At 40.1% G+C, this 14,486-nt stretch overlaps 1 protein-coding gene across 7 annotated transcripts in view; it reads right to left on the bottom strand.

Moving 5' to 3' along the window:
* kcnh7 (potassium channel, voltage gated eag related subfamily H, member 7) overlaps positions 1-14,486 on the bottom strand; it is a 72,639-nt gene that overhangs the window by 11,759 nt on the left and 46,394 nt on the right. For all 7 annotated transcript variants that reach the window (XM_040142287.1, XM_040142282.1, XM_040142284.1 and 4 more), the window contains 6 exons: positions 10,359-10,590; positions 10,055-10,222; positions 9,413-9,612; positions 7,006-7,258; positions 4,056-4,261; positions 3,242-3,326 (listed from right to left, as the gene is read on the bottom strand). In XM_040142287.1, the coding sequence (XP_039998221.1) occupies positions 3,242-3,326; positions 4,056-4,261; positions 7,006-7,258; positions 9,413-9,612; positions 10,055-10,222; positions 10,359-10,590 (1,144 nt within the window). The remainder of the gene's footprint in view (positions 1-3,241; positions 3,327-4,055; positions 4,262-7,005; positions 7,259-9,412; positions 9,613-10,054; positions 10,223-10,358; positions 10,591-14,486) is intronic.

Below are 14,486 nucleotides of genomic sequence, written 5' to 3'. Positions count from 1 at the left end.
AGTCCGTTTTTAATGAGCCTAACAAACTAAACCAGGATGAGGCCGTTGCATAAAACTGACTTAGATTCACGTCTGGTTTACTTCATGGCTTCGAAACACAGACCTGTGATATCAAGCACAGACTACATCAATTCACAGTGAAGACGACAGACATGCAAAGACAAAAATGCAACATTTGCAGCCACAGACCAGAACTTTATGCCCACACATAATAGTGGGCATAAAACATCGCAGCAAAAACGAATAAAACCATTGTAATAAACAAAGCAAAAAAGAACTTTTGGCATCATGCTGTAGACCAGGGTTGAAAGACTTTAAGAGAAATAGAAATGAACTGAACATTGCCATACTCCTGTTGTAATGCTTGTTATCATGGCATCCTGGGTTCAAGTGCAGTGTGAATAATATGAACTTACTTTGTATAAGGGCTGAATATTAACATATTGAAGTATAAGATGCAACATTTGAATCTTGTACTTCTATATCCATCAAAAGTGCACACAACTTTTAATCACCTTTGACATGTCACATAAAAACCAAGCCAGATAATTTATATTATCGCTAATTAGCATTTTTTAGAAAGGAAAGTTCTCTTTCAGGGGGATTTTCCTACTCGGTCTGTGCTAGTGACATAACAGCCTCCATATGGTGAAAATAATGTTTAAATACATTTTAGATGGTCTGCACATGCAGCTTCTCTCAGAAGTATCCAAGTGTCTGCAAAATAATTCAGTCAACATATGTGCACTGCAATTAAAAGCTAATAAACCACTTTGACCCATGACTTTATCCTTGTAGTAAGTAGCAATTTCATCGTTTGTTCTCTCTTTAAATGTAATGTCGATAAAATTAAAAATAGACAGACACCCAAATATCCCTGTATTAAATATAAAGGAGGGACAGACAGTTGGTCTGTGAAGGTATTTAAAGAGTATTTTGACATATGGAGGTTGTCATATCACTTCTACCAACCAAGTAGCAAATCAAACTGGTCAGAAATGTAGTCTCTTAAAAAAGCTATTATTTTTATTTTTCTTGCTGTGGAATAAATGATCTGGCTGGGGTCAGGCTAGTGAGGGTTTCCATGGTACCTTAGGTCAGACTTGTTTAAACCTGCTTTATTAAACAGAATTTTCTTAAAATGAACCCCGATTTGACCAAGTAAGCCTGTTATACTGGTAATCTCGCTTTATCAAACACCCCTTTTATGTAACACAGGGGCTATTAAGATGGAGTGAGCAGCAGCTCATGATAGAGGACTGGGAATGAGTGAGTACAGCTTTGGTGCGTTATGTGGACACTTCATATTACAGAAGCTTCATTATATAACTCAAACATCGCCTTTTAAGACTGCTCCACCCGGTCTCTGTGCACAGGTGCAGGGCAATGACTTCACTTCAGCGTGAGTGTCTCTGAGTAATTAACACAGACATGTGAACCATCCGGCAAATTTCACCCATCAGAGAGAAAATAAGACCAAGACAGGAAATTACACCACTATTTACAATGATGTACAGAATACAAATAATGACACTTACTGTAGAATATAGCATCTTCGCAGCTCTCATTCATTATTCAAAGATCTAGTATGAGTAGTATGAGCTACTGACACCACTAAATATAACTTGGTAAATTTATAGTTGGTATATATTGTACATACTTGGTATACATAACTGCATATGCTAAATGGTTTTTGTTGATTTGTTTATGTTCACAAGAACTCCCAAATTATAGAAGAAGTAGAGAACAGAGGAATAGTTTTGTAGTGAGTTTAAACATGACATCTCAGTTTAGATTATATGGCACTGAAAAGAAGATTCTTTCAGATACTATAGCCCTTTTAACTGTGTCCAACTTTTAGGGGTTCAAACGTAATTGGACAAACACATGAAGTGAATGAACTAAATCATCATATTTAATATTTCTAGTATCTTCCCTGGCGATGGTCTACCAGAGCTTCACTGAAGCCTCCTTCAGCTCTTGTTGTTGTGGGGTCTCTCTGCTTTTAGTCTGGTCTTCACCAAGTGGACTGCTGCTCAGGGAGACCGAGATCAGGTCACTGACTCGGCCAGTCGAGGATACTCCACCTCTCCACCCTGAAAAGCTATGCGGTTGCTTTGGCCTTATGCTTAGGATCGCTGTCCTGCTGAAGGATGAAATGTCGTCTAACGAGTTTGGATGAGTTTGACTGAATCTGAGCTCACAGGATACTCCTGTTTACCTCTGTATTCCTTGTTCCATCTGTCCATAGAACCTTGTTCCAGAACTCTTATGGTTTTTTTACTGAACTGCAACCTGGTGTATCTGTTTCTGAGCTACACCAGGGGTTCGCATCTTGTGGTGAATCTTCTGAGGTTCTGGTCATGAAGTCTTCTATTGATCAGTGACAAGGAAACATGTCCGCCTACATCCTGGAGAGCATTACTGACTTGCTCTGCAGTCATAAACTTGCAAATCATTTTCTGCTCATTGCCAAGACTCGTGCTCCTTGGTCTACCAGCTCATTTACACTTTTCCAGTTTCCCTGTGCGCACATGCTTTTTTAGACCGAACCCAACTGCTGATTCTGGCAAACCAACAGACAGATATCAGATATCTCTCTGATATGTTTTTGTTTTTTTGAGCCTCGTTATATCTTCATCACTCCCATGGTCACCTCTTCACTCCTCATATTGACAGACAATTCCACCTCAATCTAGATGGCAGCTCTCAGCTCTCAGTCAACTCTGAGCTTTTTTTGTCCATGAACTTACAATGCAGCTGCCCAAGAAACGTTTAGTAGCCAAGTGTCCAATAACTTTTGAACCCCTAAACTTTGGGCACTGTGTTTAAGGAGCTATATCTCCCTCACAGTTCTTTCAATATTGATGTAAACTTAAAAATAATGAAATCTCTGTCTTATAGTCTTAATAATTGTCTGAACAATAAATTCAGTTTAAAAGATGATTCTCATGTCTGTGTCAGTCAATGGGAGACACTCCAAATGAAATGAAATCATTGCCCTACACCTGTGCACAGAGACTGGGTGGAGCATTATCTATATAAGGTGTAGTTTTGTGGGACTGTCTTAATCTCTAGTGAAGGTAAAGATGCACTAAGACGTTCATCAGTCAGCAACTGACGTCGCTGTGACAAAGTGATTGAAGAACAATGAACAAGAACATGTGTGTGGGTCTTTACTTGTAAATTATTCCTGATTAAAAAGTACTTCAACAGCAGTGATGTTGTGTCTCAAGCTGACCTGTGGAGGATTTCCTTTTGTAGGACACCCGTCTTCGGCAATTGATGTCATCCATGTTAGAATCCGTTGCTTGTGGGTACGTTGTCTGTAAACAGAAGACAATATGTGATCAGACTAACCTATGTCACATATGATGACACATACTTAAAAGAAAAACCAAACACTCACAATTTGGTGTGTCTGCATAATGAAGTGGTTGACTTTACTAAGGAAAATTAACTACTGCCTGTCTGGTTGGAGCACCAGATGTCCCCCGTTTTTGATGTAACCTTCTCATGTGTCTCCTCCGTCTTCATCCTCTTTTCAATACTCTGAATAAATAACAACAGGCCAGCACAAAGTGCACTTCCCATTCGCTTTTAAAAGATAAATAAAACAACTGACTACTGAAGATTTTTGCTCACATAATCCAACAGGCCTTGCACATCTTTGCGCAACATCCAATACATAATAATTACAGCTTAAACTGTACCCTCTGTCCACCCTTAGTGCTAGACTACTAGATACTATATCTCTCACGCTTGTCTTCCAGCAAATGGCAGATAAAAGAAAAATGTCTAAATTAATCCTCATGCTTTTATTCTCATAACCATGGCTAAATTGAAGCAATTTATAATAAGGCAATCCTCCAACTTAAATGGACATGGCAGATATATGGTACATGGAATTGACTGTTTAATTCAAATTAATGATCTGCAAGATGCTTTCTTACTCGACAGTAAAGCAGATGTACTAAGATTGAGTTTACATAAGCGCATTAAATCCATTTTACTTAGTTTCAGAGACAGGAATGGGACACCTCCATGCTGATTACCTTGGCGTTTTCATCACGGAGGTCAAAGGTCAGCTCAAGGTTTGTGAAGAAGTGGTCGGCAAACTCTGGATACATGTCCAGCACCTCCAGAATCTCCTCCCGCTGAATGGTGTGGAGGTCGCAGTAGCTCAGCGCCCGCACGTCTGCGCAGGATTTACCCGGCTTGGCGTACAGGTGGATCATCTCGCCGAAGATGTCGTTCTTACCTATAGAAGAAACAGGCACAGGTACTGTATACGGTGACCTATAAAGAGATGGAGCAGCTGTCAGAGAAGCAAAAAGGGCATTAGAGTTATCTAAAAAAAGGATTTACACAATGCCAGTGTGTCTGCGTGGAAGTTACACAGGCCAAACAGTCTCTGTTAAGTTAATGACATATATAAAATGGCCACAGGGTTTACTATGCTGGCTTTAGTGGAGTCTAAAATAAGGGATAACGGCGGCTCTAATGTAACATATTTGATAAATAACTAATAAATTGTGCAAATATGGAAAATGTTTTAAATGATCAAAACCCAACTCACTGTTATGAAATCCAATTTCATCAATTTTATTTTGACTTCATTCTTCTTAGTCAAAAGAATCTTTTTATCTTATAATAGCATTTTCCCGATAACACTTCTATTTGATGCCACATTTGATTTCATAGTGTCAATTTTCATGACAGTGGTTTTGTTAGCACCCCCTCCTCTTCAGCCAATGACATGCCCCATCAACAACTGCTGCCAGATTTAGCCAGTTAGCACCTGTTAGCTAGAGCAACATCATCAAAGTTACTCTAAATCGACTATCTAGCTGCTGCTTTAAATAAACAAAGCACACAGGCACAGAAACTAGCATATCCATTTTATTAACTTAGTTTAACAAGGCTGCACATGCACCTCACTACAAACTGGCTAACTCGCCGGGCAGGGTTGTTCACAGCCTTGCAAATTGAGCCATTTGGTAATTAGTATTTCCATCGACTCAACATTTTCATCATACTACTCTAAGTCCCAGCATTTTTCATGTGTAGTATGATGTAATGTTAGTCATGACTACGTGGAAATGGTGTAAAAACAAGATAGTATGGCAATGGAATAATCCGCACTTCTCTTGCTGTAGCGGAGAATACGTCCTGAGCTGTGTGTAACCTACAACTTTGCCATCCCTAGTTCTTGCTCATCATGACCCTATTGTGTCAAAGGCTTTCGCCAAACCTAATTGGCTCTATGAAAGCAGTAACTGAAAGCAAAAACAAATGCATAAAAGCCTTAGTAGGATACACCTGCTGGCTGCTGGGAGGAGATGAGAGGAGGGAGAGAAACGGAGAGGTGGAATTTACTGCTATTACATTTGGATGCTGGCAATAATGACAGGTATCTCCAGTGGTTCTTGGCATCAAGCACTGCATCACACCACACTGACAACCACATGAAACTCTCACTACCTTCTTCTCTTCCTGTGCTACTTCACTTCTCTCCTGAATTCTTCAATCTGGCCCCTTTCTTTTAACTCTAGTCTTCCTTCTCTCCCATCGTTTGTCTTTTCTTACTACCCCGCCCACTCGCTCAGCTCTCCATCCCTCCCTGCTTCCAGTGTCATCTATCTCTATTTGAAAGCAATCATGTTCTCTTTTTTTTCCATCAACACATATCCTCTGTTGCTCTTGTCCCACCATGTGTCCTCCCCCACTATTTTCAGTCCTCTTCCTTCATCTGAGGCACAACTGTGAGGCAGCAATCACAGTGTTCTTTGAAGTAAGTTATTACAACATACCCAACAGGGATCTCAGCTGCCAACCCAGCCATATCACAGTAGAACAGAGCCATCTTTATTTAGCTGGCCCACCCGCTTCTACCCTAATAGAGGTGATTTCAGGCAGAGCTAAACAGGCTGGAATGACAGGACTATCGGCTTTGCTCTTCTGTGGTTGTTTTTGGCTCATCAATGGAATTCAACAAGACTAATTAGAAATGTTTAGACATTTTGTGTACAGGCGAGGTGAACAAATGTCACGAAGTTTCTACATTGTGTGTGCTTGCATTGTGCTCAGCACAGCCATTCCTTGCTTCCTCTGACCTGATATCCTACAGCCAGACATGCTAATGGATGCCTTTTTAAATGGCTCTGCACAGTATGTGTAAGTAGAAGGTATGTAGAGTGTCTAACTTATAGTAGCTCAATTCTTGGATGTGCGTGAGATCTAATGTCAGAGCCAAAAGACGGGCATTAGGAGGTCTGGAGCCCCATGTAAAGCCCTGAGCCATCAAAAAAATACTTACTGTACTACATATATAAATGGGAATGCTCTGATACAATCCACATTTAAAATACAGTAAATAAATGATTAAAGGCATAGTTAAACATTTTGGGAAATATGCTTATTGTCTTTCTTGCTGAGAGTTCGATGCGACAATGGATGAACCAAGAGCAAGCAGGTGATTAGCTTAGAAGACTATAAGCAGGGGAAAACAGCTAGCCTGGCTTTGTCCAAAGGTAGGATGTCACTGCACCCGCCAAGTAATAGTTCCACTAATTGTAGTTTTAGTATTTAAGAATGCTGAGATACTCCACAGAACCATTTAGAAGGTGCTCCCAGTTGTGAAACTCTCGTGTGATGTGACATTTGCCTGCTCCCTGAGATACAGGTTGTGTTTTGTGATATATGTATTGTATTTACCTTTGGTAATTTTTCATCACATATCAGTCTTATGTATTTGTGTCACAGACCACTGCAATTCATTGAAAGAAATCATATACATTTTGCCAGACTTGCGTAGGAGGAGAGATGCTTTCCCAATGCCCCTGCATTTTCAAGTGGTCGTCAAGAGTGGTCGAAAAAGGTCATAGATTTCTTAATGCATACACAAGTGATGACACCAACACCATGGGTCAGTTAACAAACGTGTGAATTTAATGCTGATGAACTTGAGAGGTTCAACGTTCTTGAGTTGTCTAGTAGACCCACCCAGGATGGCCACTACCACGTCCTCTTTGAGGATTTCGATGGAGCCACGGGAGACAAAGTAAAGAGCTGTGAGCACGTCTCCGCAATGGACTAAGGTGTCTCCAGGGGGTGCATGGGTGGTCTTGAACCTCATGGCTAGGGCCCGGAGGCAACCTTTGGTGGCTCCGCGAAACGCCTTACAGCCCTGGAGGAGGTTCTTGTTGAGGTGGAGGCAGATATCCGCCTGCAGGCACTCTGGAAAACCCTTCAGGACCTGAGTGTGGAATACAGGTCAAAGCACACATGATTATGGTATGATTAAACATGGAATGGAAGTAGTGGGTTGTTTTTTTTTAAGAAGCTGTCAGTGTTTTGATATGCTGAAATTTTTAATGTGTGTTGGGTTTTGGTTTGAGGTGAAGTCGCAGATCAAATTGACTTGATTTCCAGAGAAATTTGGTATAATTGCCACTTGTGTTCTTTCCTTCTTCTCAAAAACCATTATATCCTGCAGTAGAAATAGCCTGTAATGTCCTTCCACACAGACCTACAATTTACTGTTTTACTGAGCCTTTCAGCAGCTTTAGATGAGAGAAAAGGCAGACCATTCAGGGACTCAGAAGCTGCAGATAAATGACAGCTCAAACTCAAAACAGAGTTTCAATATTTTATATGCCTGCTCTCTGTGATACTTTGGCACATTTTTAACTTTCCCTGCCTTTATGTAATGCCATTATGAAACTGTTCTATGAACCATTACTTGGAATATGCATGACCAAAAAGTAGAGATAATATTCAATCTTGTCTCAAAGAATTCCACTCTATTGAAACATTCCTCAATACTCTGATCTATTTAGTTAAAAAAGAAACAGAAATAATTATTATAACTATTGAAACATGACCCAACTGTGATATCAGTCAAGCATTCCTACCCATCCGAGTTAGCCTGGGAGACTGTTGAAAATATTATAAAAAATATGATAGACATTTTAACATTTGGTTTAAATTGCACATTTGTGTGAGGACTTTCTGATGCATAAAAAAAAAAACAAATTATAATACACTTACCCTTTTAAAGACAAAGGTACAGTGACCATTGACAAAATTAATGATCCCCAGACAACATGAACTGACTGTAAAGGACCACATTTTCTTCTCAAACTTTAACACAAAGGACACTAGAAGGCAGGGGAAAAGGGCTTCAAGGATACACAAGGGACAGTTGAAACAAGAAAACACATTTCTTATCTTTTGTAATTTACACATAAAATACAATGTGCTTATGACAACACAGCGGAAAAAAATGGAGCCTGAACTGGTTTTCTGGCTCTGACAGGCTTTTTGTTGCTCGGATCGAAAACTGATCAGTAGATTTGGAAAGGAAAGACTGAACAACATTTGGCAAGCGCAGGTGCCACCACGGAGCATGCAGCCAAGCCTCCCATAGTGGGAGGGAAACCTGGCAGTGCCCGGTGAGGCTGTGCCCACTCTCACAGGCATGATTCCCTCCGTCTCTGGTACCAGATGAATATCATGGGGTTGTGTTTGAATACACAGATTTCATGCAAAAGGGACCTCAAGGCAGGCCACATGCAAGTCTACAACTGATAGACTAATACTGTGGCCCGCGAGGAACATTCAGTGTTAAAATTGTGTGTCTCTTCTGCAGTAACTGGCATGCATAAGTTGATGCTGTAAATGCATCCACGACGTGGAATTACATCAACTGTTTACAGTATGGTCATGTGTTCATGTATGTACAGTAAGCTTGGTAACATGAAACACTCTGGGAACGGGCCCTCTAATAACATGCATGTTTGGGACAATGAAACAATTACATATCAAAACCTTCACATTACATCTCTCTTATCTTCTTTACATTAAAGCTAAAAACTAATAACTTAGAGCATTCCACGACTAGAATCAGGCACAACTAGATGAAGCTCTACCACTGTGGAACATAGACATTAGTTATGTTAACACATGTACCTCCTGCTCTTACCAGAGTGGTGGGGTCATTCCATTTGACATGAGGCAGACATGGAAAAGACAAACTTATATAAGTACCATGAACAGTATTCATGATGAGAAATGCCAGAGTTACTGTATGCATTAGCAGTAACTGTAGCTTTCATTTAACTTGTGGCTATGACTGAACAATGCACAGTATAATCGTGATGAAAACATACTATGCCAATGACATACAGATTGCTTTACATTGATGTGGTAAGAGCATTTTTCAGGGACAGGATAGTTGATACTCAGAGGAAATGGTGAAAAATCAAACTCACACAAATGAGTTTGTAAGAAGCAACAGAAGAAAGCAACAACAAACTTAAACTTATTTTGTTCCCATACACAAGCTTACCAAAAAAGAACCCCCCCCACCTAAATAAAACACACACTGGTACACGTACTCCTCTCGTACCATATTCATGTCAATGCCATTGGTGTACGTCCAGGCGTGTTGGAAGTACTCCTCCAGCCTCTGCCTCAATGGGTTTGGGATCTGGTGGAAGCGGATGAATTCTTTGACCCGTAGCATCTGGAGGTGATACCTGGCTGTACCTGAATACAACCTCTGGATAATGGCGGACACATTCCCAAAGATGCTGGCGTACATTAGAGCTGGGAGAGAAACCATACAAGTGACTGTTGAGCCATGGGAGCTAAAGCTGCTCATACACAATACCTACTACTTTTTCCGTTTATTCCAAACAAAGCATTTTCTCAAGGATATATCTACCTAATGCACTGTGCATGTTTTAAATCACTACTGTGTTATGTCAGGATGTGATACAGTACATTTATTTTGAAAAAAAATTATGTGAATATTTCTTTTAAAATGTTTAACTATTGTGTAAATGCCAATTTTTAATGGGTTAGGTTGTATCAGTGTGATTATCTGTAGAAATGTTCTGTAACGGTGTAGTTCTAGATTCTCAATAGGTACATGTACATGAAATACTGTGTGCGCTGCAGCCTCTCATACAACCCTGATTAAAGCTGGTTTCAGTAATAACAGGATTACAATACTGTCTGTATGTACTGTGACTCAGCTGCCACTCACATCCAATGAGCATGACGCAGATGGAAAAGATCTTCTCAGAGTTGGTGTTGGGGGAGACATTCCCAAAGCCCACACTGGTCAGACTGCTGAAGGTGAAATAGAGTGCTGTGACGTACTTATCTTTAATGGAGGGGCCCGAGCTGGGGTCACTGTAGTTGTATTTTTTCCCTACAATGAATAACAATAATACAGTAAATTAAAAAAATTACAAAATTTGTGTTTGGTATCAAAAGTTACTATAACTTTTTCTTTGGCGTACTTAAAACCAAGCTTTGAAAATAGAACAAAAGACAAATAAGATCACCTATTGACACCCCCAGGTTGTCCAGCCAGCCAATCTTGTGCTCCAGGTAAGGCTTCTCCACATTGCCAATAGCGTACCAGATGCAGGCCAACCAATGGGCGATGAGGGCGAAGATGCACATGAGCAGCATGAGGACGGCAGCACCATACTCTGAATAGCGGTCTAACTTACGGGCAACGCGTACCAGTCGTAAGAGACGGGCCGTCTTTAGTAGACCAATTAGGGTGGTGGTCTAACAAACAGAGGAAAATATGAAATTCAATTAGTCATTTGACAGTGTGTGTTACTTTCCCCCACAGGTGGATGTGTGAATGGTAAATGTGCTAATATCTGCTGTGTTGCCCCGCCAGCTTTGTGGGCCTCAGGTCCTCTCCTTCTCCGCCCCTTGTGCTATTGGCTAATGAATCTGGGTACCCGCAGCCAATCACTGATCATCTGGGGGTATAAAGCACCATGCCGGGCCTCCTGGACATTTTCTGCTGCCTGCCTAAACCCAGACTATTTGTATTGCAAGCTCTTCATTTCAGGACTTTGTCTAGAATTGGTCCATAGCTCTTTTGTATATTGCTCCCGGCTTAATGTCAGAAAGATAGTAGTTATGCTGTTTAATGTCAGTTTATAGTTAAGGTCTTATCTCCTGTGTTTGTGTATTTAGGAAGTTAATTTAGTTTAATGGTTATACTTCCAGTTGGGGCAAAAAAAAATACTCCATTACAAGTAAATTATTAAAGTAAAAGTATATAATTATTAAAGTAAAAGTATATAAGTATCATTAACAAAATGTACCAAAAGTAGTATCAAAAGTAAAAGTAGTCGTTTTGCAATAAAATTGTTCCTGTGACTAATATATTATATATGACACCATTAGATTGTTAATATTGATGCATCAGTGTGTAAACAGCATTTTACTTTTGTAGCTGCTGGAGGTGGAGCTAGTTACTACAAACTACTTTATGTACAGTTAGGCAGTCTAGTCTAGTTATTTCCAAATCAGGGGTCAGGCCCCTCCAAAGGGTCACTACATAAATCCGTGGGGTCAGGAGATGAATTTTTGCTTCTTTTGTGGAATACTGGATAAATGGACATATTTGAACTTTGTGCAGTTATTTAAATTAAACCATTTGTAGATTTTTAAGTGGGAAATGTCTCTTTGGTGGAACTGCAAACAACTGAAACATCTGAAATGTGACACGGAGCCCCAACTACACAAAACTCATTGTTAAAGATTGTTTAATCTTTAACAATGTGTTATATTTTATAAACTTACCATATGTTTTTAAATATAAAATCTTGATCTTTAAAGTAACAAATAACTATATCTGTCAAATACATGTAGTGTGAAGTACAATATTTCCCTCTGAAATGTGGCGGCGGGACGTATTAAGTAACACAAAATGGAAATACTCAAGTAAAATACAAGTACCTCAAAATTTTAAGCACATTTAAAAATTTTACCTTATTAATGCCCCGCAAGGCAAAATCAAAATTACAAATAAGACCAGGGGTTTGCAGAAGTAAGTTTTTTCTCACTCTTCAGTGTCGAGGGTTGGGGTCAGGGTTATGAGGACGATCAGCGCAGGATTAGAGATTCAGAAACATATGTAGCTTATCTAATTCACACACCACACGTACTAGATACACAGACTAAACAGTTGATCATTCCTGCTGTAAACAGATCTTTCAAGGACTCAGCATCCCTCACTGTCAACACAACTTGACTAAGACACGGATGCCTGTGGCTATGCAAATCATGAAAGTCAGTATGGAACTCGCTTTTGGTGGAAATGGCATGCAAATATGCGTTTGAGAAAGAGAGTAAGAGTTTGGTGATTCATCTGTTGGCTGATGATAAGGCACTTTTGAATAACTGCATATGATGAAGGCAAAATTAGGTCTAAAAAACATGAATATCAGCAGCTTGGAACCTTTGTCAAAGCCTTGAAGCTAGTCAGTGGGAAAAACAGCATCTAAGCAGCCCCTCAGAATGCATATGTAAACACACACACACACACACACACACACACACACACACACACACACACACACACACACACACACACACACACACACACACACACACACACACACACACACACACACACAGATCAGACACAAACAGAAGGGCATGCATATATTACAATGTACACAAACTTCCTTCTGTTCTGTTTAATTCAAAGCACTTTAATCCTCCCATCTCTGTTTCCTATCCGGACTAAATTAACACACAGACTATGTGAAGGGAGTTGAGGAGAGGGGGGCAGCATAAAGCCATGACACAAGTCCCGGTATATTAGTGTCGCACAATCTGTATACACAGTAAGTGAGACTTTGAGAACGCTAATAGGTCGTACCACTCTCTGTCGTGCCTGACAATTATCCTAATATCCTCGGGGAAAATCATTACTTGCACCTCCTGCAGTAACTGTGCCTCCACATCTTTATACTTGCTCATTTACACCTCTTTTACAGGTGACAGTAAATATTATATGGATTATTCAAAGTACGAAAAGCATGAAGGAGGCTGGTGGATTTTTATTTTTTTATGAAGAGGGATCATTGATGTGGGAGACTGTATCTCCGTCATGGTGAGAAAGAATGCTGTAGCTGCTTCTGATGGGTCCATTAAAGAGCCTCCATCCTCCCAATCTCACCCCTAAATCACCACCATCATTCACTGCTGCGCATCCGGCCAGCTCGCCTTTTCACTGAACACTAAAACAGTGAATAAATCATACGTACAACCAGATGAGCCCTAAATTATCTACTGAATGTTGTCCATGAGTGTGTTATGCCTTAGGTGTAAATGCAGCTGTCTCCATCTGAGTGACCTGCACAGATGACACAGCACACAATGTACGTGGCCCACACAGTGTAATGTTGATTAAAATCTGGGCTTACAGTAAATTGGAGGCGTTTTGAGCTGAGGAGCGAAGCTAAAGCTCCCATTAGCAACCAGCTGCATAAAACATATCCGACGAATATCCCTCTGGCCATCTGCCACTGTGGCTTTCCAGGCTCGCATGGCCACTTGGCCACACCAAGAGTCAACCGAGGTTGTGATGTAACCTTTTGACTCTGTGTACTGACACAGTGTGCTATCAAATATTCAAGGTGTTCTCATTTGAAATGACTTACAAAGTAATACACCACAATTTCATTATATTCTCCAAAGTTAGTGAAACAGAAAGCTGAACTTGAATGTGTGAAACTGACATTGGATTGACACTTATGAAGCTTTGTCAATGGGCACATACACACTTTTATCTCTCTTATTTGTTTTTGAGTCATGGGAAGATTGTTCTTGCTGTCAAAGTTCAATTTCAGATGATTTTTTTTTTTTTTTTTTTTTTTTTTTTAAACCTAACAGGAACCCTAAAATGAAACAATACAATAACAAATGGGGCAGTGAAAATCAGATGTATTCACAGCATTGACATATCATAGTGGTGAGAGTGAACCAAAACAGTAAAGTGGGCCAGAAAATGAAACCGTAAGCTGAAAGACGCTGAAAGGTTCCATGGAGCTGAGGGAATCTGCAGGGTCGGTGATGGTGATAATTCTCTGTAAGTTTGTCACTACAAGCGACCCTTTTACAGACAGTACATGTGGTCATGCAATCCATTGTTAATCTGAAGATATTGAGTACTGCAGCTTTATCCATATTCCTAACCCTTAAAGGGCTTTTGCTGCCAATTTTTCACAATTTTTCCTCATATTCCCTCTCTACACTACAGCCACGCAGGTAACAGAACAAGGCAACAACATTGTTTTGCTTATTTTTCTTAATGTGAAATGAGAAAATGTACTGCAGACAACTATATTATTGTTTCAGGGAATAGTTGTACATTGCTGTAAAAACACAACTCTGTGTCTATTCTGGCTATGTGCACAATTCCAGCAGGGCAACAGTGAGACTGAGGGAGCTGCTTGTTACAATGAATCTGCATCCTTTTTCTTCTTTGGTAAATACAGCCTTCGCTGCAGGTTTTGCACCCTAATAAAGTTGGAGAACATTGCTGTACGGTCTGCTTTAACCAAAGGAAAACCAATGCACATCTTACACTCTGACTAAACAGAGTTGAATGTAAAGGGGGAAATGGGAATTGAATAAAGCTGGTTTAACTTGCA

The sequence above is a fragment of the Xiphias gladius genome, chromosome 13 (assembly GCF_016859285.1).
Source record: "Xiphias gladius isolate SHS-SW01 ecotype Sanya breed wild chromosome 13, ASM1685928v1, whole genome shotgun sequence".
NCBI classification, from domain to species: Eukaryota; Metazoa; Chordata; class Actinopteri; order Istiophoriformes; family Xiphiidae; genus Xiphias; species Xiphias gladius.
The sequence above is the reverse complement of the archived record's forward strand: the minus strand, read 5'-3'. Positions and strand labels throughout refer to the sequence as shown.